This window comes from Polyodon spathula, chromosome 8 (assembly GCF_017654505.1).
Source record: "Polyodon spathula isolate WHYD16114869_AA chromosome 8, ASM1765450v1, whole genome shotgun sequence".
NCBI lineage: Eukaryota > Metazoa > Chordata > Actinopteri > Acipenseriformes > Polyodontidae > Polyodon > Polyodon spathula.
In genome coordinates, this window is record NC_054541.1 from 1,454,406 (window position 1) to 1,479,767 (window position 25,362).

General features: G+C 37.3%; 2 protein-coding genes across 5 annotated transcripts in view; one reads left to right on the top strand and one right to left on the bottom strand.

Annotated features, from left to right (window-relative positions):
* LOC121319184 (hydroperoxide isomerase ALOXE3-like) overlaps window positions 1–24,119 on the bottom strand; it is a 30,419-nt gene extending 6,300 nt beyond the window's left edge. Inside the window, exons 1-8 of one of the 3 annotated variants that reach the window (XM_041256367.1) lie at window positions 9,712–9,979; window positions 9,362–9,563; window positions 7,874–7,955; window positions 6,472–6,594; window positions 4,404–4,507; window positions 2,822–2,991; window positions 2,198–2,341; window positions 372–575 (exon numbers count right to left, since the gene is read on the bottom strand). In XM_041256367.1, coding sequence (XP_041112301.1) covers window positions 372–575; window positions 2,198–2,341; window positions 2,822–2,991; window positions 4,404–4,507; window positions 6,472–6,594; window positions 7,874–7,955; window positions 9,362–9,563; window positions 9,712–9,855 — 1,173 coding nt within the window. In that variant the 5' untranslated portion in view covers window positions 9,856–9,979. Of the gene's footprint in view, window positions 1–371; window positions 576–2,197; window positions 2,342–2,821; window positions 2,992–4,403; window positions 4,508–4,781; window positions 4,872–6,471; window positions 6,595–7,873; window positions 7,956–9,361; window positions 9,564–9,711; window positions 9,980–23,891 lie in introns of those variants that run through there. The other 2 variants (XM_041256368.1, XM_041256369.1) reach the window with 2 other exon arrangements.
* LOC121319185 (hydroperoxide isomerase ALOXE3-like) overlaps window positions 4,867–25,362 on the top strand; it is a 29,893-nt gene continuing 9,397 nt past the window's right edge. Inside the window, exons 1-3 of one of the 2 annotated variants that reach the window (XM_041256371.1) lie at window positions 4,867–5,136; window positions 21,069–21,191; window positions 24,519–24,622. In XM_041256371.1, coding sequence (XP_041112305.1) covers window positions 21,073–21,191; window positions 24,519–24,622 — 223 coding nt within the window. In that variant the 5' untranslated portion in view covers window positions 4,867–5,136; window positions 21,069–21,072. Of the gene's footprint in view, window positions 5,137–21,068; window positions 21,192–24,155; window positions 24,247–24,518; window positions 24,623–25,362 lie in introns of those variants that run through there. The other variant, XM_041256372.1, reaches the window with a different exon arrangement.

Genomic DNA, 25,362 nt, shown 5'->3' on the forward strand with positions numbered 1-25,362 from the left:
AAGAGCAAGTAGCGGGTTTCAATACACATTATATGGGCCCAACTTTCCCTGGGCATTTGTGCAGAAGCAAAGTTGTGGGCAACACACACACAGCTGTGCGCGGCGTGCAAATCTGCCAGCTCACGTTATTTTCCCAATTAGGGCAATCAGTAGTTGCTTCCCAATGAAATTTTGAGGGTTAGAACTCAGTAAATCATATGGTAATGAAGCATTTACATACAGAATTCGTCAATTTAGCACTACAATGCCAATACAACTGCAAACATAATGTCTGGTATTGTAGATCTGGGAAAATGAGATAATGACAGTAATACTGAAAACAATAATGCAGTGATGGTGGATGTTTCTCTTCAGTAGAAATGCACGGGTACCTTGCACAGCGGGTGCACCGAGGGCAGCTCTCTGAACGTCGCCATGCAGAACACCTCTGCCATCAGGTGAGTCCTCAGCAGATGAGTCACCAGCTCAAAATAGTTGAAGTCTGCACTGCGCACATAGATCTTTGCCAGCAGCCAGTCTTCTTCATTGTCGTTGGGTAAAAAGATTGGGTTTTCCAGGTCTTCCGTCTGCTTCAGCTAGAATCAGAGTAAAAATCAGGGTTGGGGTCAATTCAGAATTGGAATTGGAATTGAAACAATCTTCAGGATACAGAATTGGAATTTGAATTGGAATGTAAAGAAATTGAATTCCATGAAATTCCATTCATTTTAGAAAGTGAAATGCCACATTTATTTTACAGTATATACTTTATACTGTTATATTATATCACTGTAAACAATACTGATTGCAATAGCATTAATATATCATTTCGAATACTGTATCTTAAGCATGGCTCAAAGCTTTCAAAACTTCGTTTTTTGCATTGTTGTAATGAGATGTTTAAGAGCTGCAGCGGTCCTTAATTATTTGTTTCTTTATTCATCCGTTATTTAATCCTTTAGTTCTTCACTCCTATGTTATTAAAAAAATAAAAATAAAAAACACACATTACCCAGAATGCATATAATCAAGCAGACCTGAATGAAGAGTAATGACTTGCCTTATATTATATATTATTATTATATAATAGGCAAGTATTATACAAGGCAATTCATTACTCGGGTGTACTATTCATTGAGGTGTGCTTGATTACTTGAAAGCTTTGAGCCATGCTTAAGATACAGTATTCGAAATGATATATTAATGCTATTGCAATCAGTATTGTTTACAAAGATATAATATAACAGTATGAAGTATATACTGTAAAATAAATGTGGCATTTCACTTTTTAAAATGAATGGAATTTCATGGAATTAAGTTCTACTTCCTTTCATTCAAATTCCAATTCTGTATCCTGAAGATTTTTTCATTTCCAATTCCAATTCTTGAATTCAATTGGAATTTACCAACAAATTCCAATTCCATTCAGAACTGACCCCAACCCTGATAAAAATAGATTAATAAAGGGTGTAACAAGCACGATGTAATCCATACTATTTTGTTCCCCATAGATCTATGAGAACTTGTATGTTCCACTAACTTTGTAATCAGATAAACACAGCACTGGCAGCACTTCATTTTAAAAAATGCACACTATTAACAGCACTTTTCTATTTCATAACTGAGTTAATAAGAAGCAGCTGAGCAACTGGGTTGATTGCTACAGGTTGTTACATTCAACGGAATGAGGCAATGTGCTGGTATGGGTAATTCACACAGCTGCAACAAGCTGCTTCAACGCTGGGTCTGAGCTTTGCAAAGTCACCAGTGTAAAAGGGGCAGACAATGAACAAGCAATGGAGTGGGAAAATAAACTTGTTTTATGACTGCAATGTTTATTTTCTGTAAAACAATGTGCTTCACTTGTATTAAGAAAGTGATTGGATTATTCGTTATTTCGTTAGAGCAGGTGTGCAGATCGTGTTTCCATGCTCTTTGCAGAAAGAAATGTTTCAAACAAACGCACAGAAAATCCTAATTCCACACTGTTATGTAGTTTGGAGTGCTTGTGTGGAATGAACGATGCATTACCATAGCTTTTCTAGTTAGCTGTATAACAATGCAATCTATATGTATATAATGTAGCCAACTCCAATTATTTTGACAGTTTTATTAATTTCAGTCACAAATGCAATATTAGTTTTAAAAAGTTTTTTGTACTGAGCACATAACAGCCTGGCACCAGCTGTCTAATACATACAAGTATGCAGTAGGGTACCTGGATGGCAATGGGTTTCAGCTTGTTGTGGGGATCCTTGTACAGCAGGCATAGCGGAGCAGGAATATATTGAGTATGTCCATTAATTGTATTGGCTGGGACATCCTCCAGCAGCTGATAGTCGACCAGAAAGATATTCCCCTTCTGAGAAAAACATAGAAATATGATTCAATTTCAATGGCTTCTTGTGAATGTGAATTCTGGAATGAAAATGTGTTATTTTATAGACAGAAAGAGTGAGATGAAATCTATAAAATGATTAAAACAATAAAATATTGTATTATTTAACAGATACTATAATTGAATCACAGTGATGTGTATGGTGCTGTAATATCTTTTTTATCTTTTACTTGTGCCTTGCAAGACTTAACCCATCTCCAGTTAGCATTAATCTTCCTACTCAATGTTAACTGAGGTATAGTAATCCAAGATTACTGCAAATCTGGGTCTGTGAAACCAGCCTTAAAAGTTTACTTTGTCTCCCCTGCCCAAAACTTAACAATAAGCTAAGGAGGCAAGAAATACTTTAAAGGGATTTATCTATTAATGAACACAATGCAGGCTGCCACACAGGCACTAAAATACCTCAAACTAGAGGGGCGGGTTAGGGAGTGCAGTGCTGACCTCCATTTCCTCCTGCAGGGAGTTGGACTCCAGGAATCCACTGACCATGTGATTGGTGACCGGGAAGTTTGCAGGGATCTGTTTGCACTGTTTGATCAGTACAGGGTTGGTGCCGTTTAGATACTGGTACCCAAAAAAGTCGTCTTCCTTCCAGTGATCATGCACACACGCTGGATTGACAACAATGCACAATTTAGACTCATCTTTATTCCGAGATTTTACTAGCTAACCATAAAACAGTAAATAATACTCATAGTGCATAGTATGAAAATACACACATCTACAATCATATTCATTAACAAAAAGAGTAAACTACCAAGCTTCAAAGTGACGACAGAGTGAAGTTTGAATGGCCCGGGCTCCAACACCCCCAGTGTTAGTGTTAGTTGAATCTCTGTGATGTGATTAAGGGTCTTGTTTTTTTTAAATGTATTTTGTATGACGGTGTGACAGAAATACAGTGAGTTCTGGTGATAAATCTCCGTCCCGACCGGGAGGAGAAGTATCTGGAAGGGCTGGCCTGACAGTTCGTTTCCTGGACCGGGAAGTCGGTCAGCCTAGAAAGAAGAGAGACTCTGTTGTAAGACCGTATTGACCTGAAAGGTAAACGAGGGGCAGCTGCAAGTAATAAGGCAACTGCAACCGTTTACCTAGATGTCATGCGGGAGTACATATAGGGGCCAGGGTAACGTGGATCTTTTCCTTCATTTGGGTTAACGTTTGGAGAGAGAAGGACTGAGAGAGGAGCTCTCAGAGTGAATTGAGTTTGTGTTTTGTGTTTTTGTGTCTGTCCGTGTAACTGTCTGTTTATTGAATTCACCACTAGACAGTTAAGCACACCTCCGGAGCTGTCGACAGGGTCAGCACGATCCGAAGCACCATTACACTCCACACAAACCTGTGTCTGCACCGAGCACCTGCACGTCTGCACTCACCCAGGACTGGTGACCGCGTCTTGTGTTTTTGTTCGGGACTGTGCCCTGTTTTTGTTATCCCTGTGCTTTACACATTGTTGTGTATTGCCAGGGATTTATTATTTGACGGTCACCAGACCTGGAAACGAAATATCGTCGTCTGCCTATCACTCCTGCACTGCATCACCGCTACACCTGTTCCCTTTACCAGCCACTTTGCCACAGACGGCTTTATTGAATAAAGTTTGGTTAAAAATGTCACGTCTTCATAATAAACCATGAAGGGTATGAGTTGGTTAGTTTCTTTTTAAACACGTAAATTATTTTACCTAAATTAAAGAGATTACTTTTTCTCTGATCTGCAACATCTTCCTCTGCAAACTGCTGCTACTATCTTAAACAAGGGGCGTTGTTGTTGTGTGACATTACATAACCTTGTTCTCATTTATCTTACTGTCAACCGTTACTGTTGCTTAAGTGGATGTCCATCCTGAGCCACTCTCATTGTGTTGTCAGTGATCTTACTGTTAACCGTTACTGTTGCTTAAGAGGATGATCTCATTGTGTTGCCTCAGGTACAACAGCAACACAAATGCAAATACAAAATTAGTGCCGTTTCTTTATACCTAATGACTATTTTCAATGAAATGGAAATAAACAGGGATTACCTGACATATCTGTCTTAAATACATTGAAGTATTTCTCAATATGTTCCATGGATTTCCAGGTATCAGAACAATCACAGCATTCCAACATCTTCAGCGATGCCGCACTGGTGAAATAAATGGGATAGAGGACGACACTTAGAAGGAAATCACTAAAATCATTTAACTAATTTACATTCATTATCAAGGAAAATTAAGATTGTGAATTTTTATTTAAATCCTGTCCGTAATGTGTGCAAAAATGATGTGATCACGTGACACACAAAACCTAAGAAACTGAAATCATGAAGTCAGTTCAACATAAAAACATTCCCCTACTATTTCATTTTACTATATTTGAAATGATTAATATTTCACATAATGAACGGTAGCTTACTGTACCTTGTAATGATCCTGTTATTGGTCTCTGAGCCTTTAAGCGCGTCACACAACCTGATGACGTCACTCTTTTGACACTATGCTGTTTCCAGGCTGGAGTGTGTTCAGCAGCATCATGGAGGTTAGCAGTCACAGACGTGTCTTTAGGAGAATCCGATACCGTGGCCCGGTTTGGTTGTTAAAGTGACTGCTCCTCTGATATGTACGTTGGGGAGGGGAGCCGTGGGACCTGGCTGTGAATTATCTAAATCCTACCAGCTAATAAATGTGCTGTGCTTGTGCCTCATCATAGTCGACTCACTTCTTCTACGCTCCCGACGGCAGTTGGCAGCTATTCAGCGTTGCAACCTTCATACCGGTAAGTGTCATCTAGACATGACAACAAAACAAGCATTTTCCGTCTTCGAAAAGGCGCTATTGTGCGGTGGAAGAGGAGGAGTGCTTTGATATCGCCCGACCAGATCTACAGGTTTCCTTCCAAAATTCACATGACAGAATTTTATAGACAACTTTCTCAAACTTATCGAAAACTATCACGTATTAAACAAAAAAGTAACAATAAATTAACAACCACCACCCTGAAATTGTAAACACACAAAACATGAATAATTGACAGTAGAAAATAATTATTATATGTATTGTCAGGATACTATTATTATGATTTATAAAATGGGGTGGGAGCTATCTGCATACTGATTGGCTGACAGGCCAATTGAATAATTCCATAATAACCAATGAGAAAAAGCGCCAGCAACGAACAACATCCAGATATTACTGCGCGAAACGTTTAAAAAACAGATATATTATATATGTATTATTATTTCTTCATATCCAAACACACTCTCCTGCTCATGGAGAGCCTCTATGGAGCAGTGTCTGATGTGATGGGAAAGCTTTTGCATTTTGAGACGCTGTATATTTGATCTTATTTTTGTAATACGCAGGTACTCCGCCTCCGCCTCTTTTTTTTCGCCGTCTCTCTTTGCACTGCACGTCACTAATAAAGACCGTATACATGCTTTAACCACTTTAAAAAATATATACGCTTTTAGTTTTAATACTAAACAGTTAAATACTTGAAATAGTATAGTGAGGATTTAAAATAAATACAACCAAAAAAATGAATTACAGTTGTAAAACAGGCTACTGTTCCTTCAAACCTCCGTCCTCGGAAATACAAAGAAAGCAAACCGAGTACACCTGACTGTGCGGCAAGCTGATCAGTGCTGTACAGTGCATGAATATAATAATTCATAGGGAGCTTAGTTAAATACATACACCCCTCGCAGCACACACAACATGAACGCAGTAAAATGAATCTCAGTACGGCATGCCAGATCAAAACCACTGTTCCAATAAGACATGGCATTTGAAACCATTGCGTGGCGTGTGGATTGCTCTCACTTTAAATTGTATTTTTGTGAGACAAGCAGTTTCCTTGGTTAGGGTTTAAGCAACGTGAATCTATATACCGTGGATATTTTTTAACAAAAGAAAAAGTACTGATAGGACATTTATTGAATTATCCAGAGCTGAATGGAATTCCTTTTGCTTCTAATAGAATAGGCTCCTTCCATTCCCATCGCAATCTTCGACTACTAATTACACGGTCACTACAGCACTCCCTTCATCTCCTCCTTCTGGATCCGATTCCATTTTTAATAAACAAACAAGTAAATAATAAATGTCTTACGCTTGGGCTCCTGTAAACAGGAATTCAGTGTTTTTGGTGAATAGAAATGTCAGCTCCGGCGGCAATTTGGATGCGTCCGTGATATCCACACATTTCGGGAGGCCGCCTCCATAGGTCATCCAACTGCGTCACATGAACAAGAAACCCGAAGTTAAAAAAAAAAATAACAACACAGATCCGGACAGTAAAGAACACAGTTCAGTGTAAATGCATAACAAGACTGTGTGTTAGCTAAATAATGAGCACACCCATTTCATGAAGACAGACAATATGACGCTGGTCTCATGTTTGCTTTTCTTTAATATTTAAAATTCTGATCCTTGGTATTCTGTACATGAATATAAATTTCTACTTTAACATCTGATTATAAAATGCAATATGTAATAATTAGGCTGTCCATTCGAGATATTCCCATGTGTATTATATATATATATATATATATATATATATATATATATATATATATATATCTTATAGATAATATATTATATATATATATATATAGATCTACCTGGTCTGTGACACTGATGTATATTGATTTATGTTGTAAAGTACTGGCAAAGGAAAATCAAAGAATCTGATTTGAATCTTACAATTTGGAGCCAAGACTTTATTGTTATACATTAATTAGCTTTAATGCTTATTTACATAAAAACATTTAAATAATTAGGAAAATATTGAATACATTTTAAGTGATATAATCCCAAATTTGCCTAGATTTAATGCTTATTTACGTAAAGTAATATACCTAAAACATTTTCTGTGCCTTTAAATGTTAAGCATACTTGATTGAATTAGACTTGAGGAGAATTTTTATGTGTCAGCAAAAAGTTAATACATATCTTGAAATCATAAAAACATAAAACATATGTGTTACATATACCAGTGAATGCCTATCTAAGGGTTGGAACAAACCTTTTAAAACTATCAAGCTAGTTTTTAAAATAGTTTATTGATTGCTCATAGTGTTGAACAGTAAGGATCTATACTCGGCAGTCAACGCGTGATCCCGCAATTCTAAATACGTGACAATTTAAAATACATTTTAATGTCTATTTTAAATAAATTTAAAAAAATAAAATAATGTATTTTGTGAAATACATGAAATTAGACATTCTTGGTATATTACAAATATATTTCCAAAGAATAAATATATAGTAATATATTTTTATTACATATATATATATATATATATATATATATATATATATATATATATATATATATATATATTGAACCATTAAAAATATATTTTAAAATCTATTATTTTTTTCACATGGTGGTCTCTCCTCCTTGTGTATATTGCCCATACTCAGAAAAATGTCCAGAATCGCTCTGATTATTTATTTGTACCCTGTGCTTTGCACAGCCCGATTTGATTTCCAGTTCATTCACCACCTACCGCAATTGGCCCCTTTGAAGGTCCAGCTCATTCTGTCTGTTGTCCTTCAGGATATCAAGCGTATCTTCATTGACTTTCTTTGCTGAAATTCAAGGGGAAAATAATTAAGGACCTTCTTAAGTCATGGCAAAATCTTTAAAATATGCAGCTCAATTGCAGCCAAAAATCTGAGAAGTCTGTAGTTCTAGTGCCTTCTTATTAAGGTAAAAGGACAGGTCCTGATTAGGGCAAAGGCAAACACGTGTATAATGCTAATCACATCTTACACAACTGCACATTCTCAGAAAACAAAACACAAAATCAGCAATATGAAAATGTATCTATTTAAACATTATTAATGCTTTTTCAAGCTTTTCTTCCCTTCCTCTTCTGTTGTTTCATCAACTTCTACCTCATGTACGATTGTGGCACTATTTTTTTTTTCAAAATAGCTTGACCCACAGATTGCGTGCGGATTATATTTCAAACAGATTGTGCTAATTTGTCAGATACTGCCAGATATGGTCTACAGCACTGACAAACTTACTTTTCTTAAAGCTTGCATACCTTTTTTTTTTGTTTGCTGTACTATACTGAACATGTGTGACTATGGCAAGCCGTTTTAACATTTAATCCTTAATTCTTGATCTCAACAATTCAATTCTTGATCTCAACAATTCAATTCTTGATCTCAACAATTCAATTCTTGATCTCAACAATTCGTGCAAGCTGTTTTAACATTTATTCCTCAATTGCAGCCAATGTAACCGACAGAAACAAAACTTCAAAACAGTGCATAGATTGATCGTGGCAAACTGATTGGATTATACTCAGGGCTTGAAATTTTCTGTGTTTATTTTCCATCTCTCTACCTCCCTTTAAACCTTAATCAACAGTTAAGTCTCAAAACTAAATGACATTGTTTAAATTACAGGGAGAAAACTCACTATAAGAAACTAATGCAATGGAAGTTAATAAGCTGAGCCAGACCGAAATGCAGGTTCCAATAGAATCAGGTGAGATCAATGCATGTCAGTTTGTTAACTGTAAGGGGGACAACTTCACTGAGCTATGCCCTGGGCATGTGGTTATTATAGCGTAACCAACACCCTGTCATGGCTTATTGCTTACATATAAATAGTGTTCCGCTTTTTCAGTTTTTATATTTGATCTCGTGATGTCCCTTAAACACATTTTGAGCCGACTCGCTTTCTTAATCAAACTCTTAATTACTCAAGGACGTTGCTTCTATTTACCCTCATATATCTTGACTGAGTTAACAAACGACATTGTGCATTGATCTCACCTGATTCTATTTGAACCTGCATTTCCTTCTGGCTTCAGTCTATTCATTGCTGAATTCAGCTTGTTCACTTCCACTGCATTAGTTTCTAGTAGTGCATTTGTTTTCTCCTGCTAGCAGACGCTGTAATTGATACATGGATCACCTCAAGAAGATTCGTGAATATTGGAGGTGTCCAACAATGTTGTAACAATAATAAGACTTACCTTCTCCTTCTCTCAGTTCAAGGCACATATCTCTTGCCAACCATGTATAACAAGGGAAGCAGTATTTCTTTCCACTACAGTCCTCCTCCACAGTCACCTCCGAACAGAACCAGTTATCTTCAAATAAACATTTGCCCTTTTCCAGTCTGATCAGCACAATATTGCCCAATTTTACTTTGCAATGTATGGGGTAATTCCTAATCTGCAAACAAAAACACACACTGGATTAGAACTGGTTGTGTTATCACTATTTATAGTTAGTTATTAAGTAACTACTGATAGTCAATACGGTAATTTAAGAAACATCCCCAGACATGGCACACATTATTTAAATAACAAAGGCTACTCACAGATCCAAGAGCGAAAAAGTTGTCTAGCTTTTCTTTCCCACTTTCACCGCTGGTGCCAATCAAGGTGATATAGATGTAATTTTTGGTGTCAGCATAAAGCCTGTTACCTGTAGTTACTGAAACTGTGTAAGTATAGATTGTCATTTTATTGTTTGTTTTTCTTAAAATATATTCAATTAAAATTAAACAAAATAACTCAGTGCTATTTTCATCAGAAGCAGCAGAGAAGACCTGTTAATGTTGCAGAGAATAGTTTAAGATCACTGTTGAATGGGCTGTTTTATAAAGGGCTTTGTGACATCATTTTCAACACAACAGGAGTGGCTAAAACAGCTGTTTCTATTTATTTTGGCAGTGAGTATACAGAAGAGAAAAAAAAAACCTTTTCATATCCAAGTTGAATGTAGTAGATTGTCACGTCTACTGCGTTTCGCAGATTTTCACGTACTCTTTATTTGGTCTTATTTATTTTCTGTTTACTCTGCACACACTCTTAACTCAGGGGAGACGTTAGGAGGACAGAGATGTTATAAACTCCTAGTGGTTTATGTTCGAGCACTGGACGAGCTGTAAGTAAGTCCATATAACCTTTATTTAATCGGAAAGAAAGACACTCAAGACTCATTCATTTTAAGTTTTACGAATCAGAGCAATGCTCCTTCGGTTTATTAAAATGCTTTTAATATTTGGAAAAGGGTAGGTTGATCAGACCTCCAAATTCCAACACATGCAGTCTACAAGCACCCACTTCTATATTTCAGTTTCATTCAATATAACACTCTCTTAAAACCAAAACATAGTTTCAAAAACTTATAGCAATGCAACCAATACATGTAAGATATAACAATGTTAGTAATATGCTTACCTCCTATTATAAGGAAAAGTAGCGTGAACAAAGGAATCAGTCTGGTGGAGATCTGCAAGTGATCGACCACTTCACCCTGTCAAGCAAAGGTCTTGAATGTGGTGCCCCTTTGCGAAAAGTGTGAGTTTTTATAGGATTCGTCTCCATAGGAATACATGGAGAATCTTTATCAAGTCTAATTCTTGTCTCTTTGGCACACAACAGCCTAAACATTTAGAGCCTTGTGTCAGCAATTTTTCAAGATATGACACCTGGTCTACACATCCGATCATGATCTCACCCGCTCATTTCTCGACCCCTCCTCTATCTAAAAAGCTAGGTGAAACAAAGAAAATAATATTATTTTGAATATATGAGTGTTGTCTGAAATATATACAACACTATTAGTTATGATTATATTGATTATATGTATTAATGTCTAATAATATATTCCTTCATGCCATTCTATTCTTCAAATTAGTTTTCCTTCTCTCTTTACAGGTGTGTGCTTAACAGATATTATAGGGAACTTCCATCTTATGTTTTTCCCAATATAGAGTTTCTCTCCATGGATAATCTATTTGTTTTTTATTTAAGTGTAAGTTTATTATTTATTTATTATAATTATTTTTCTATGGCGAGAAGACACTCTAACCTTGACGCTGTTAGATAAGAGAACTCCGCTCTTCATGCCAACTATCCCTCCACTTTCTGGCACGACTTCAAGACAGGCTCACAGCAAGTTATAAAGTTTTTACTTTCTTAAAACCCGTCTTCTATTCTTTTTCTTAAAATTACTTTTTAAGCTTCTTATTTTATATTTCAAACAACATCTCTTTATGTTGCATCATCTTTCAACTCAGAGTCAAACTAGACAGTTTACTCCCTATAGAACACGATTACTAACTATTTTAAATGCAAACCTACCTTAATGAGAAACAATTTCATGTATATTATTATAACAGGCAGTGTTAAGCACATGTTCTTACACGCACAAATAGTTTATAGTAAAAAGCAAGCATATCAAACCTTATTTCAACATTTAACAACTTTTTCTTAGGCTAAAAAGGGTGCTGCAGAAACTTAGCATTCAATTCTGAGAATCAAGCCCATCTTGATAAGAAACTGCCTAAAAACTGGCCACTTGTATCAAACTATACCAGCTTCTACTGCATGATTTTATATAAAGAAAATACATAAGTTACACAATTACTGACTAAAACAGCATTAAGCGTTGCTTCTGATTACACACTTACATAACACATATTATTGCATTAATACATTTAATTTTAAATAGGCACAAAGTCAAGGGTTTCAGCTCGCTCCCAGCAAGACTCCACTCCGGTCTCAGGTTCCGCTCGGGTAGGTTCAGTGAACACGACAATAGGCTCTCGAATCCATCGTCTCGCATCACAGGTGTGAGTCGCCATGGCCTTGACTTCGTACCTACAAGACACTTGTACACGCTTAGTAGGGACACCTTCCTCACATTCTAATTTTCCCAGATGCGCCCATTGTACTAAGTGACCCTTTCACAACTCATGCATTCAATCCTCTTAATATCTTTTTGGGTTTACATTTAAGTGAGAGAAAGAAACACCTACAGAATCATTACATTCAAACAAGATTCTACAGTGCTTAGCCAAATGACTGCATGCCGGACAAAGTCTGAGCCCAGTCACTGATGACTTGCTTTGGCACATATTACATGCACAATTAACAAGAAGATTATGTTTTAATTTATGTGTCAGGGTTACTTCTGCAGCATGTACAATAGTTCTGGATCTGTACACATTGTTACTATACACTTCTTTCTGCTCACATGGAGACACTTTAGAAGGGATGCCATTCATCCAGAATACAGTAGGGGGCCAAAACTCACTGTTTTTCATATTAGCAGGCCCCATAACTTGTATTTTGTTTATCTTCATTAGTGGGCAAACTCAATACAACTGAATCTGAATCAGTTGATGAACCATGAGCCTTAGCTACTGAGATTCTCCATACAAAAGGATTCAATGTTTTACTGACCAGCCTAGCTGATTCAGCGTTATTTGCGACAAGTTTTATATATCAGTTTATATGCATCATACTACAATTATTGTCACTTCAGTATATATGAAACTAGTGAGTTTAATATATTAACAACAATACTTATCATATAGTGTATGGCATACAAGAAACATGTTATAAGTATAAAATGTGTAAATGTCAAACTGTTCATATATGTTTGTTGTATTTTACACAAGTTATGCTAATTTTATAATCTCTAAAGCAGGGGTCCTCAAACATCTTTAGATCATGCCCCCCTTTGGCCAAAAAACAGAAAGTCAAAGAGACAGTTATCAAAAACCTGCAAAAGATGTACAGGTCAGCAAAAACAACCTTCCCAACTGCAGAAATCAAAGTGCCACTAGTGAACTTCTCACGAGCACTCGACATGCAGGCCCAACAGAACTTGGAAGAACTAAACAGATTCATCTCCGCCAACCTACCACAAATACCACTTGTGACGGGTCAACTGTGTCTGACTACCAGGACAGATTCTGTATCTGCTGGTCAATAGTAGAGCCCCCCCACACACGCACACATACACACAGCTCGCACACACACACACAAACAAACAACCCCCCCCCCCCCCACACACACACACACACATACAGTCTGCTGGTGAATTTCAGCTTTAAAAAACTGCAGTTGTTTTTTTGTTCCAGCATCAATTTCCATTTGGAAACAAGTTCATGTTTCTTCTCTTCTCCCCTCTTGTGTTTTCACAAGTTTCTGAATAGACTGAAACAGTTTTGCCTGCTCAACTTCAAAAGAATGTTTAGTCAAAACCAACTCAGTAGTAATTCTTTCCATTCTACTGTCAGTGTTGCGTAATCTTTTAGCAAAATCCTCCTGCAGCTCTTTTTTTACAAACATTGATAGGATTTAACAAGACTTGTACATCATTATTGCTTATCCAAGTTTCAGGCAACTGTACAGTTTGAGAGGGTATATTTACAGCAACAGCATCCACATCAACAGCTGATTGCTCCGGTACCTTAACACTCACACCTGCAACAGCCGTGTCTGCTCGGAGGAGAAAACTGCTATCAGCAGCAGCAGCTAGCGCTAGGGTATCAGATAATACAACAGCATCATCAGCATTACTACTAGGACTGGATTCAAGACGTAAACCTGGCATTGGATTTACAGCTTTATACACCCCGAGGGGATTTAATAGCAGTTTTATTTTGTAAAACAACAGGTGTTCTTTTTAACTGATTCATTGTGTTTAACACAGACAAAACAATCCAAACAATAATTCAAAGGACGCCCCGGCCCTTCGTGGCCACGGATATGTGACGGGTCAACTGTGTCTGACCAGCTGGACAGATTCTGTATTTCCTGGTCAATAGCACAGCCCACACACACACATATATACATATATATGTAACCCCCCCCCTTTCAGGGCTGTCGAGTTTTCATTTGTCTTTAACACACATCATACAGGGATCTGGGGTTCTTTTCAGGGTCGCGGTTTTTTCACCAAAAATAGGAAGAAAGAAGGGTTGAAGAGAGATAATACAGGGGAAAGGGTACAATTGAATAGTGTGGGGAAAGATAGAAATACAAGATGTGTGAATAATCTTATTCAGAGCAAGAGGGTGGTGGCGGCCTCTGTAAGAAACAGATACACATTATCATCCAGGCCCTGCCGCCTCCACACGCTACATCACATCTTGACAGATAAGTTCAATTCAGCACATTCTATGCTTAATACAAAGCACAGTATGGTACTTCATCAACAATAACACAATTCTTTGTTATATCACGTGAAATTATACACACCCGCTATCTCACTTTTCAGGGTTCCAATCTCAGCAACAGGTGCTCCTCAATACAGCTCTCTCCATCCAGAGATTTTCATGCTCCGACGAATAAGTTCTGATGCAAACTCTCTTAACTTGGTGCACAGAGTTACACTGGAGAAACAGGCAACACTATACGAGTAAGACAAACACAACACATCTATAATATCAAACACAAAAAACAATCACAAACACCTCTAGTAGCACACTTTCTACAACACAACTTGGAATCTCTGAAGATTGTAGAATGTCCAGACTGTAGAAACACTTTAGAATTGAACACGGACATGTTTCCAGCAGCGCAGGGGAAGCGCAATGTTAATTTAAATAGCCACACAAACAGAGAAAGTGGGCAAGTGTCAACAGGACTTTCAATCCAGACAAGCATCGCTCATTTCAAATAGCTGTGAAGCAGGTGTAGCACATTAATTGAACACAAATAAAGGTAATTTGCAGTTAATTGAAACTCCCATCCCTCAGTATGTGAAACACAATTAAGCATTCACTACTCGGCACACCATTTTCAAGAACAAATGAACGTATGATTTACCTGCACATTGAAAACATTTACACCCCACTTTGTTTGTAGCTTTAGGTATGCAACTTTGTTGCAACTGATTAATTTTGGCTGATGCAGTGCTACTGAAAGGGACCTGATGCCATTCCGTTTCTCTTGGCTGTCACAATGTTACCTCTGGAGTACACATTTGTGACAAACTGACACATGCAGGTTTTCTTTCTACCTTTGAGGTTAAGTACCTAATTAAACTAAATACTCTGTTAATTGGACCATTTAACGACTACTCCCAGTTCGGAAGGTATTGGTGATTTAAAGAGCCACAGGAACCCTTCTGGATAGCAGCCCTGCAGGAACAGTATGGGACACCCCTGGATGAGAAGCACACACTTTGATCCAGGGTATTTAAATATACTAATCCTGTCAATATGTATTACATATGCACATTATCTTACTAACCCAGTATTAGCAGCATACATCATTTTCAGACAATTTTTTTGCACAGTATGGGAAGATGTCAAAAACTGATACGGTTAGAAAGTATAAGAAGAGACGAGGCTTTCCAACAAGGATTTATTAGAAAAATAAACCTTACTTGGCAGACGCTTTTATCCAAAACGACTTACATTTTTTACCCTATTCTACAGCTGGGTATGTAAGTGTAGCAATCCGAGTGAAATCCACTTGCTCAAGGGTTTATCAGTACGAGTCCAGAGCCATAATTTAGGGTACTGTTGGAACAAAAGTCAGGAGAGAGATAGTGCCCGCCAATGATGGCTCTATCATGTGATAATTAATCGCGACCGGAGTTAGAAAAAGTGAGGCCACTAAAAGTCAAGGTCAATTATCAATAACGTTTTCCAAGTTGGATGATATGAAATGTAATTTATACTTTGTATTCATAACTTTAAGTGATTTCCAGATTTTACTTAGAAAAAAAAAATATTTAAGAAGACCTGAGTTGTTTCATGGAATTTTCTTGACTCCTGCAATAGTTAAGCAGCATCATATCACAAAGTCCTTCAGGTAGTGTGGGAATGCTCTGTTCAAGAACAAATACATCTAAAATATGACATTCAGCAGAGGAGTTTTCAATTAATAGACACATGGCTGGTTTCAAAGACCTAGATTAGTGCCATTCTTGGATTACTTTACTTAAATGAACACTGAATAGTCCATGATTAGTGCTAATCGGGGTCTGTGAAACCAGCCATATATTTCTTAGCTTGGATTTGCTTTTTGCTGGCTTCACACAAACACACAGGAATACCAGCTTAACAATAACAAACCAGACACAACATATCACACGCACCGCAGTGGCTCTTCTGAGCCCCCAGTTGTCCGGGTCACTACAATATGATTTAAAAATGAACAGGTAGAAATATATATATATATATATATATATATATATATATATATATATATATATATATATATATATATCTAAGAGCAAACTTCCGTTTACATTAAAATGTTTGTAGCTCATATTGTGGAAATGTTAGCATGAGTTCCTTAGAGTTTGAACTCCCACACAGAGAATTGTCTGTGGCGAGTGAAGACAGTAATGAGGACTATGTTTCACATGTAGAGCGTAAGTGACCTTAGAAAAATAACAGTAAAAATGCAAAAGTGCTCAGGCAAAATGTAAGCGACCTACAAGCTTGTTTGAAGAAGTAGGTGATACACATGAAAAAGTATCCCACACCTCTTCCAAGGAAGCAATCTTGAAACTAACAGTAACAATGCAAAAATAAGATGTAATCATTTACAAGCATGTTGGATCAAGAACGTGTCAAACTGCAATCTTTTGGACGTGAGAAAATCTTTTTTTTTTTTTCTTGCAGATTTTAGAATGTGTTTCTTTGATCTTAGGCCTGTAAGGCTTCGGGTGGTTTTTTAATCTCGTTCCCTCATGTTTATTCTTGAGAAAATGAGTTTTGCAATTAAAAACAGTTTTGATTTTTCTTAAATTTTAAATAACAAAAAAAACAACCCATGGAACAATCGTAGTGTATGTTTCTTATTCAGTACATATATGATTTTTATATTGCCCACAGCTGAACCTTGTTTATCCGGGAGCATTATGGGAAAAATATCCTGAAAATATATACATGAGCAAATTAGTTTTGCAATAAAAACAATTTAGATTTTCTTATAGATTTTAATGTGGGTATGACATGGATTTTTACACTTACCAAAAATACTAGTTTCTGTATCTATGAGGCCTATAAAAATCATAACTGGCTTGCTTTTATATATCATATGTTTTATTTTGTTGTATTTATAAAGAGAATTTGTCTTGACGGTCCTGCTTCCTAAACACTTCCTGAAAATGCAGCCCGAAGGGAGAGCTGATTCTCTTCCCTGGCTGTTTTCAATGGAGCACAATGGCAACCCGTCAGATGAAAGTGTATCAAGTCTGCTTTTATCTGTCTGATAGCTGTGTCAGGCAGCTGAAGGGATACACTGGGCTCTATAACCATTTCTACAAATCGATTTTAGCATTATTTTTTATACAACTATACAACTGCCTCCAGAATTATTCACTCTTGATTCAGTGTTATAAAAAGTTGGTTTTAGCAACAACAAAAAGTGTACATATACAGTACTGTGCAAAAGTTTTAGGCAGGTTTGAAAAAATGCTGTAAAGTAAGAATGCTTTCAAAAATAGACATGTTAATAGATTATATTTATCAATTAACTAAATGCAAAGTGAGTGAACAGAAGAAAAATCTAAATCAAATCCATATTTGGTGTGACCATCCTTTGCCTTCAAAAAAGCATCAATTATTCTAGGTACACGTGCACAAAGTCAGGGATTTTGTAGGCATATAGTCAGGTGTATGATTAAACAATTATACCAAACAGGTGCTAATGATCATCAATTCAATATGTAGGTTGAAACACAACCATTAACTGAAACAGAAACAGCTGTGTAGGAGGAATAAAAGTGGGTGAGGAACAGCCAAACTCATCTAACAAGGTGAGGTTGCTGAAGACAGTTTACTGTCAAAAGTCATACACCATGGCAAGACTGAGCACAGCAACAACACAAGGTAGTTATAATGAATCAGCAAGGTCTCTCCCAGGCAGAAATTTCAAGGCAGACAGGGGTTTCCAGATGTGCTGTCCAAGCTCTTTTGAAGAAGCACAAAGAAACGGGCAATGTTGAGGACCATAGACGCAGTGGTCGGCCAAGGAAACTTACTGCAGCAGATGAAAGACACATCATGCTTACTTCCCTTTGCAATCGGAAGATGTGCAGCAATGCCATCAGCTCAGAATTGGCAGAAAACAGAAGGACCCCAGTACACCCATCTACTGCCTGGAGAAGTCTGGTCAGAAGTGGCCTTCATGGAAGACTTGCAGCCAAAAAGCCATACCTCTGATGTGGAAACAAGGCTAAGCGACTCAACTATGCACGAAAACACAGGAACTGGGGTGCAGTAAAATGGCAGCAGGTGCTCTGGAGTGATGAGTCAAAATTTGAAATATTTGGCAGTAGCAGAAGGCAGTTTTTGTTCGCCGAAGGGCTGGAGAGCGGTACACAAATGAGTGTCTGCAGGCAACAGTGAAGCATGGTGGAGGTTCCTACATTTCTGCAAATGGAGTTGATGATTTGGTCAGAATTAATGGTCTCCTCAATGCTAAGAAGTACAGGCAGATACTTATCCATCATGCAATACCATCAGGGAGGCATCTGATTGGCCCCAAATTTTTATTCTGCAGCATGACAACGACCCCAAACATACAGCAAAAGTCATTAAGAACTATCTTCAGCGTAAAGAAGAACAAGGAGTCCTGGAAGTGATGGTATGGCCCCCACAGAGTCCTGATCTCAACATCATCGAGTATGTCTGGGATTACATGAAGAGAGAGAAGCAACTGAGGCTGCCTAAATCCACAGAAGAACTGTGGTTAGTTCTCCAAGATGTTTGGGCCAACCTACCTGCCGAGTTCCTTCAAAAACTGTGTGCAAGTGTACCTAGAAGAATTGATGCTGTTTTGAAGGGAAAGGGTGGTCACACCAAATATTGATTTGATGTAGATTTTTCTTCTGTTCACTCACTTTGCATTTTGTTAATTGATAAATATAATCTATTAACATGTCTATTTTTGAAAGCATTCTTACTTTACAGCAGTTTTTTCACACCTGCCTAAAACTTTTGCACAGTACTGTATGTTTTATGTTTTTATGATTTCAAGATATGTATTAACTTTTTGCTGATACATAAAAATTCTCCTCAAGTCTAATTCAATCAATTATGCTTAACATTTAAAGGCATGGAAAATGTTTTAGGTATATTTATGTAAGTAAGCATTAAATCTGTTCAAATTTGGGATTATATCACTTAAAATGTATTCAATATTTCTCTAATTATTTAAATGCACAGAAAAATGTCTTTATATAAATAAGCATTAAAGCTAATTAATGTATAACAATAAAGTCTTAGCTCCAAACTGTAAGATTCAAATCAGATTCTTTGATTTTCCTTTGCCAGTACTTTACAACATAAATCAACATACATCACTGTCACAGACCAGGTAGATTTGATTCGGTGTTTATACACTTTCAATATACTGACTCAGTTGTACCTAAGAGTTAGCACCCAAGAAGCGCTCGGAGCAGTAGCCCTGTCGAGGAGATCTTTTATTAAAAGCATTTTCTCATGCCGATCGCTTAAGAGGTCTTGGTGTCACTTGCTCCACTAATCCTACCTTATTACAAATACTAACTGCTCAATTCAGAAAGAAGGTATCCTGTGAGTTTCCACTAGACACAAATTGAAACAGGAACCCTGAGTACTGGTATGTTAGGAGATTGTCACCAGGCGTTCGATGGGTATATGAATCTACGATGTGAGACCTCCAGAGACCAGGAGCAAAAGGTTGTGTACTCAGGACTCCTGTTGCCTCAAACAGGTTCTTTTAGTTTAAATACCTGCTCTCTACTTAGCCTGCAGTTGTCTTAGTAATAGAAGTGTTTTAGCACCAAGCCATTAGAACTGCTTAACTGGTACTGCTACTATCTACTGTGTGTGTGTGTGTGTGTGTGTGTGTGTGTGTGTGTGTGTGTGTGTGTGTGTTCAAATAGGGGTTATTTTTATCATGTCTTGTAAACTTTTGACCTTTATATTTATTTCATGCCAGGTGGCTGATGCTTATCTGTGGTTCATCTGCTCTGGGTTTTGTAGATTACATTTTTTTTAGTTGTTGTTCCTGTTTGCCTCACCTGTGGTTGAGATAGTTGCATCTGCTCTTCTTGTTGCAATTCTTTGGCTGCTGTCTTCCATTTCTTTCATAATTCTTTTTGAGCTTTCTTAGTCTCCTTTTCTATTTTTCTGATTCATTTTCATTACTTTTGGTTTCCACCCCTCATTTTCTTTTTTGGGACATATGAAGCCAGTTTATTGGTTATTACATTTATAGGTGGTCGGCTATCACATTTGTGGGCAGTTGTTGCATTTGTGGTTTGTACAGCATTTCATCTCCAATATGTTAGCTGATCAATATCAAATATTGTGCAGTACATATATTGTAAAACACATTTTTAATGTATGTTTCCCTGGCATATTTAATTTATATATATATATAAACAGATTTTTTTCTAAATATATTGCCTTACATTATATTGATAATATATTGCAAGCAATACATTATTATTTACTTCACAATGTCCAGGTTGACTGACCTGTTTGCGCCTGGGTTACCCAATGTCTTATTACTGACTTTTGTCTTGGACCTTAATCCTTGAACGGAACACTAGTTTAAATGGGCACTATATATATATATATAATATATTATATATATATATATATATATATATATATATATATATATATATATATCGGAAAAGCTTGATTGGACAGCCTAATTATTACATATTGCATTTTATAATTAGATGTTAAAGTAGAAATTTATATTCATGTACAGAATACCAAGGATCAGAATTTTAAATATTAAAGAAAAGCAAACATGAGACCAGCGTCATATTGTCTGTCTTCATGAAATGGGTGTGCTCATTATTTAGCTAACACACAGTCTTGTTATGCATTTACACTGAACTGTGTTCTTTACTGTCCGGATCTGTGTTGTTATTTTTTTTTTTAACTTCGGGTTTCTTGTTCATGTGACGCAGTTGGATGACCTATGGAGGCGGCCTCCCGAAATGTGTGGATATCACGGACGCATCCAAATTGCCGCCGGAGTTGACATTTCTATTCACCAAAACCACTGAATTCATGTTTACAGGAGCCCAAGCGTAAGACATTTATTATTTACTTGTTTGTTTATTAAAAATGGAATCGGATCCAGAAGGAGGAGATGAAGGGAGTGCTGTAGTGACCGTGTAATTAGTAGTCGAAGATTGCGATGGGAATGGAAGGAGCCTATTCTACTAGAAGCAAAAGGAATTCCATTCAGCTCTGGATAATTCAATAAATGTCCTATCAGTACTTTTTCTTTTGTTAAAAAATATCCACAGTGTATAGATTCACGTTGCTTAAACCCTAACCAAGGAAACTGCTTGTCTCACAAAAATACAATTTAAAGTGAGAGCAATCCACACGCCACGCAATGGTTTCAAATGCCATGTCTTATTGGAACAGTGGGTTTGATCTGACATGCCGTACTGAGATTCATTTTACTGCGTTCATGTTGTGTGTGCTGCGAGGGGTGTATGTATTTAACTAAGCTCCCTATGAATTATTATATTCATGCACTGTACAGCACTGATCAGCTTGCCGCACAGTCAGGTGTACTCGGTTTGCTTTCTTTGTATTTCCGAGGACGGAGGTTTGAAGGAACAGTAGCCTGTTTTACAACTGTAATTCATTTTTTTGGTTGTATTTATTTTAAATCCTCACTATACTATTTCAAGTATTAAAATGTTTAGTATTAAAACTAAAAGCGTATATATTTTTTTTAAAGTGGTTAAAGCATGTATACGTTCTTTATTAGTATTGGTTTACATTTTCTACGAGTTAGATCGCAGTTCATATTGAAGCACTGTGCTTTTAATAAATTACACTATGTAACACAATTTTTGTTCCTGGGTAGTAAGTGTTATTTCCTAATTGCTTATGCCTCAAAAGTATAGAAAATGGCTATTATTCCCCACAAACTTTGCTTTTGTGACCAGGACAGTGATATTTTGAAATTTACTTATTTCCAATGAGAAAACGGTCTTTTCGTTCACATAAAGTCAGAAAAAAACAACATATGAATCCAAATTAACATGTATTTATACTAAAGTAATACAAAAATGACTACAAAAGATTTAGAAGTGAGTAGTTTTTCGGGATTTACGATTATACTGTAAATCACTTTCACCAATCAGCCCCCAACTGTAGTCTCCCATCATGTTCTCGTTATACTGTCCTTGGTAGCGGCGTTCAAAGTCCAGTATATCCTGGTGGATGCGCTCGCCTTGCTCCTCCGAGTACGCTCCCATGTTCTCCTTGGATTTATCAAGATGAGTATCAAGGATATGGACTTTGAGGGACATCCTACAGCCCATTGTGCCGTAGTTCTTCACCAGAGTCTCAACCAGCTCCACATAGTTTTCGGCCTTGTGATTGCCCAGGAAGCCCCGAACCACTGCGACAAAGCTGTTCCAAGCCGCTTTCTCCTTACTTGTGAGGGGGACTTGGGGAAGTTACTTGGGGAATTCATTGCACTCCAGGATCTTCTTTATCTGTGGTCCGACAAAGACACTGGCTTTGGCCTTTGCCTCAGACAGCTTAGGGAAGAAGTCTTGAAGGTAATTGAAGGCTGCCGACTCCTTATCTAGAGCTCTGACAAATTGTTTCATAAGGCCCAATTTGATGTGCAGTGGTGGCGTCAGCACCTTCTGGGGGTCCACCAGTGGCTCTCACTTGACGTTGTTCCTCCCCACAGAGAACTCGGTTCGCTGTGGCCAGTCCCGCCTGTGGTAGTGCGCCTTGGTGTCCCTGCTGTCCCAAAGGCAAAGATAGCAGGGAAACTTGGTAAAACCACCTTGGAGACCCATCAGAAATGCCACCATTGCAGCCTTTTGATGCCATCTCAGAAAAATGCAGATATGTATCCACTTAGGCAGCTGGAACTAAACTGAACTGGTGGCCTTAAGGCCCCTGTATTTATACTACTATTTATATTACTGGAAAGTTCTAGAAGTTACTCCAAGTTTACTCAGCACTGAATCTATCTGGAATGTTCTGAAAAATAGGTACATTTCAAAATATCACTGTCCTGGTCACAAAAGCAACTTGTGAGGAATAATAGCCATTTTCTATACTTTTGAGGCATAAGCAATTAGAAAATAACACTTACTACCCAGGAACCCAATTTGTTACACGGTGTTATTTATCATTTGAACAGACGTAGGTGACATCACAGATAACGTGCAGTGCAATAAAGAGAGATGGCGAAAAAAAAGTACCTGCGCATTACAAAGATCAAATATACAGCGTCTCAAAATGCAAAAGCTTTCCCATCACATCAGACACTGCTCCATAGAGGGGGGGGGGGGCAATTGAAATGTGTTTTTTAAACGTTTCGCGCAGTAATATCTGGATGTTGTTCGTTGCTGGCGCTTTTCCCCATTGGTTATTATGGAATTATTCAATTGGCCTGTCAGCCAATCAGTATGCAGATAGCTCCCACCCCATTTTATAAATCATAATAATAGTATCCTGATAATACATATAATAATTATTTTTTACTGTCAATTATTCATGTTTTGTGTGTTTGCAATTTCAGGGTGGTGGTTGTTAATTTATTGTTACTTTTTTGTTTAATACGTGATAGTTTTCGATAAGTTTGAGAAAGTTGTCTATAAAATTCTGTCATGCGAATTTTGGAAGGAAACCTGTAGATCTGGTCGGGCGATATCAAAGCACTCCTCCTCTTCCACCGCACAATAGCGCCTTTTCGAAGACGGAAAATGCTTGTTTTGTTGTCATGTCTAGATGACACTTACCGGCATGAAGGTTGCAACGCTGAATAGCTGCCAACTGCCGTCGGGAGTGTAGAAGAAGTGAGTCGACTATGATGAGGCACAAGCACAGCACATTTATTAGCTGGTAGGATTTAGATAATTCACAGCCAGGTCCCACGGCTCCCCTCCCCAACGTACATATCAGAGGAGCAGTCACTTTAACAACCAAACCGGGCCACGGTATCGGATTCTCCTAAAGACACGTCTGTGACTGCTAACCTCCATGATGCTGCTGAACACACTCCAGCCTGAAAACAGCATAGTGTCAAAAGAGTGACGTCATCAGGTTGTGTGACGCGCTTAAAGGCTCAGAGACCAATAACAGGATCATTACAAGGTACAGTAAGCTACCGTTCATTATGTGAAATATTAATCATTTCAAATATAGTAAAATGAAATAGTAGGGGAATGTTTTTATGTTGAACTGACTTCATGATTTCAGTTTCTTAGGTTTTGTGTCAAGTGATCACATCATTTTTGCACACATTACGGACAGGATTTAAATAAAAATTCAAAATCTTTATTTTCCTTGATAACGAATGTAAATTAGTTAAATGATTTTAGTGATTTCCTTCTAAGTGTCGTCCTCTATCCTGTTTATTTCACCAGTACGGCATCGCTGAAGATGTTGGAATGCTGTGATTGTTCTGATACCTGGAAATCCATGGAACATATTGAGAAATACTTCAATGTATTTAAGGCAGACATGTCAGGTAATCCCTGTTTATTTTCATTTCATTGAAATTAGTCATTAGGTATAAAGAAACGGCACTAATTTTGTATTTGCATTTGTGTTGCTGTTGTACCTGAGGCAACACAATGAGATCATCTTCTTAGCAACAGTAACGGTTAACAGTAAGATCACTGACAACACAATGAGAGTGGCTCAGGATGGACATCCTCTTAAGCAACAGTAACGGTTAACAGTAAGATCACTGACAACACAATGAGAGTGGCTCAGGATGAACATCCTCTTAAGCAACAGTAACGGTTAACAGTAAGATCACTGACAACACAATGAGAGTGGCTCAGGATGGACATCCTGTTAAGCAACAGTAACGGTTGACAGTAAGATAAATGAGAACAAGGTTATGTAATGTCACACAACAACAACGCCCCTAAGATAGTAGCGGCAGTTTGCAGAGGAAGATGTTGCAGATCAGAGAAAAAGTAATCTCTTTAATTTAGGTAAAATAATTTCTCATACCCTTCATGGTTTATTATGAAGACGTGACATTTTTAAGTAAACTTTATTCAATAAAGCCATCATATAAAATACATTTAAAAAAAACAAAACAAGACCCTTAATCACATCACAGAGATTCAACTAACACTAACACTGGGGGTGTTGGAGTTTAAAAAAAAAAAAGACAGCCCGGGCCATTCAAACTTCACTCTGTCATCACTGTGAAGCTTGGAGGTTTACTCTTTTTGTTAATGAATATGATTGTAG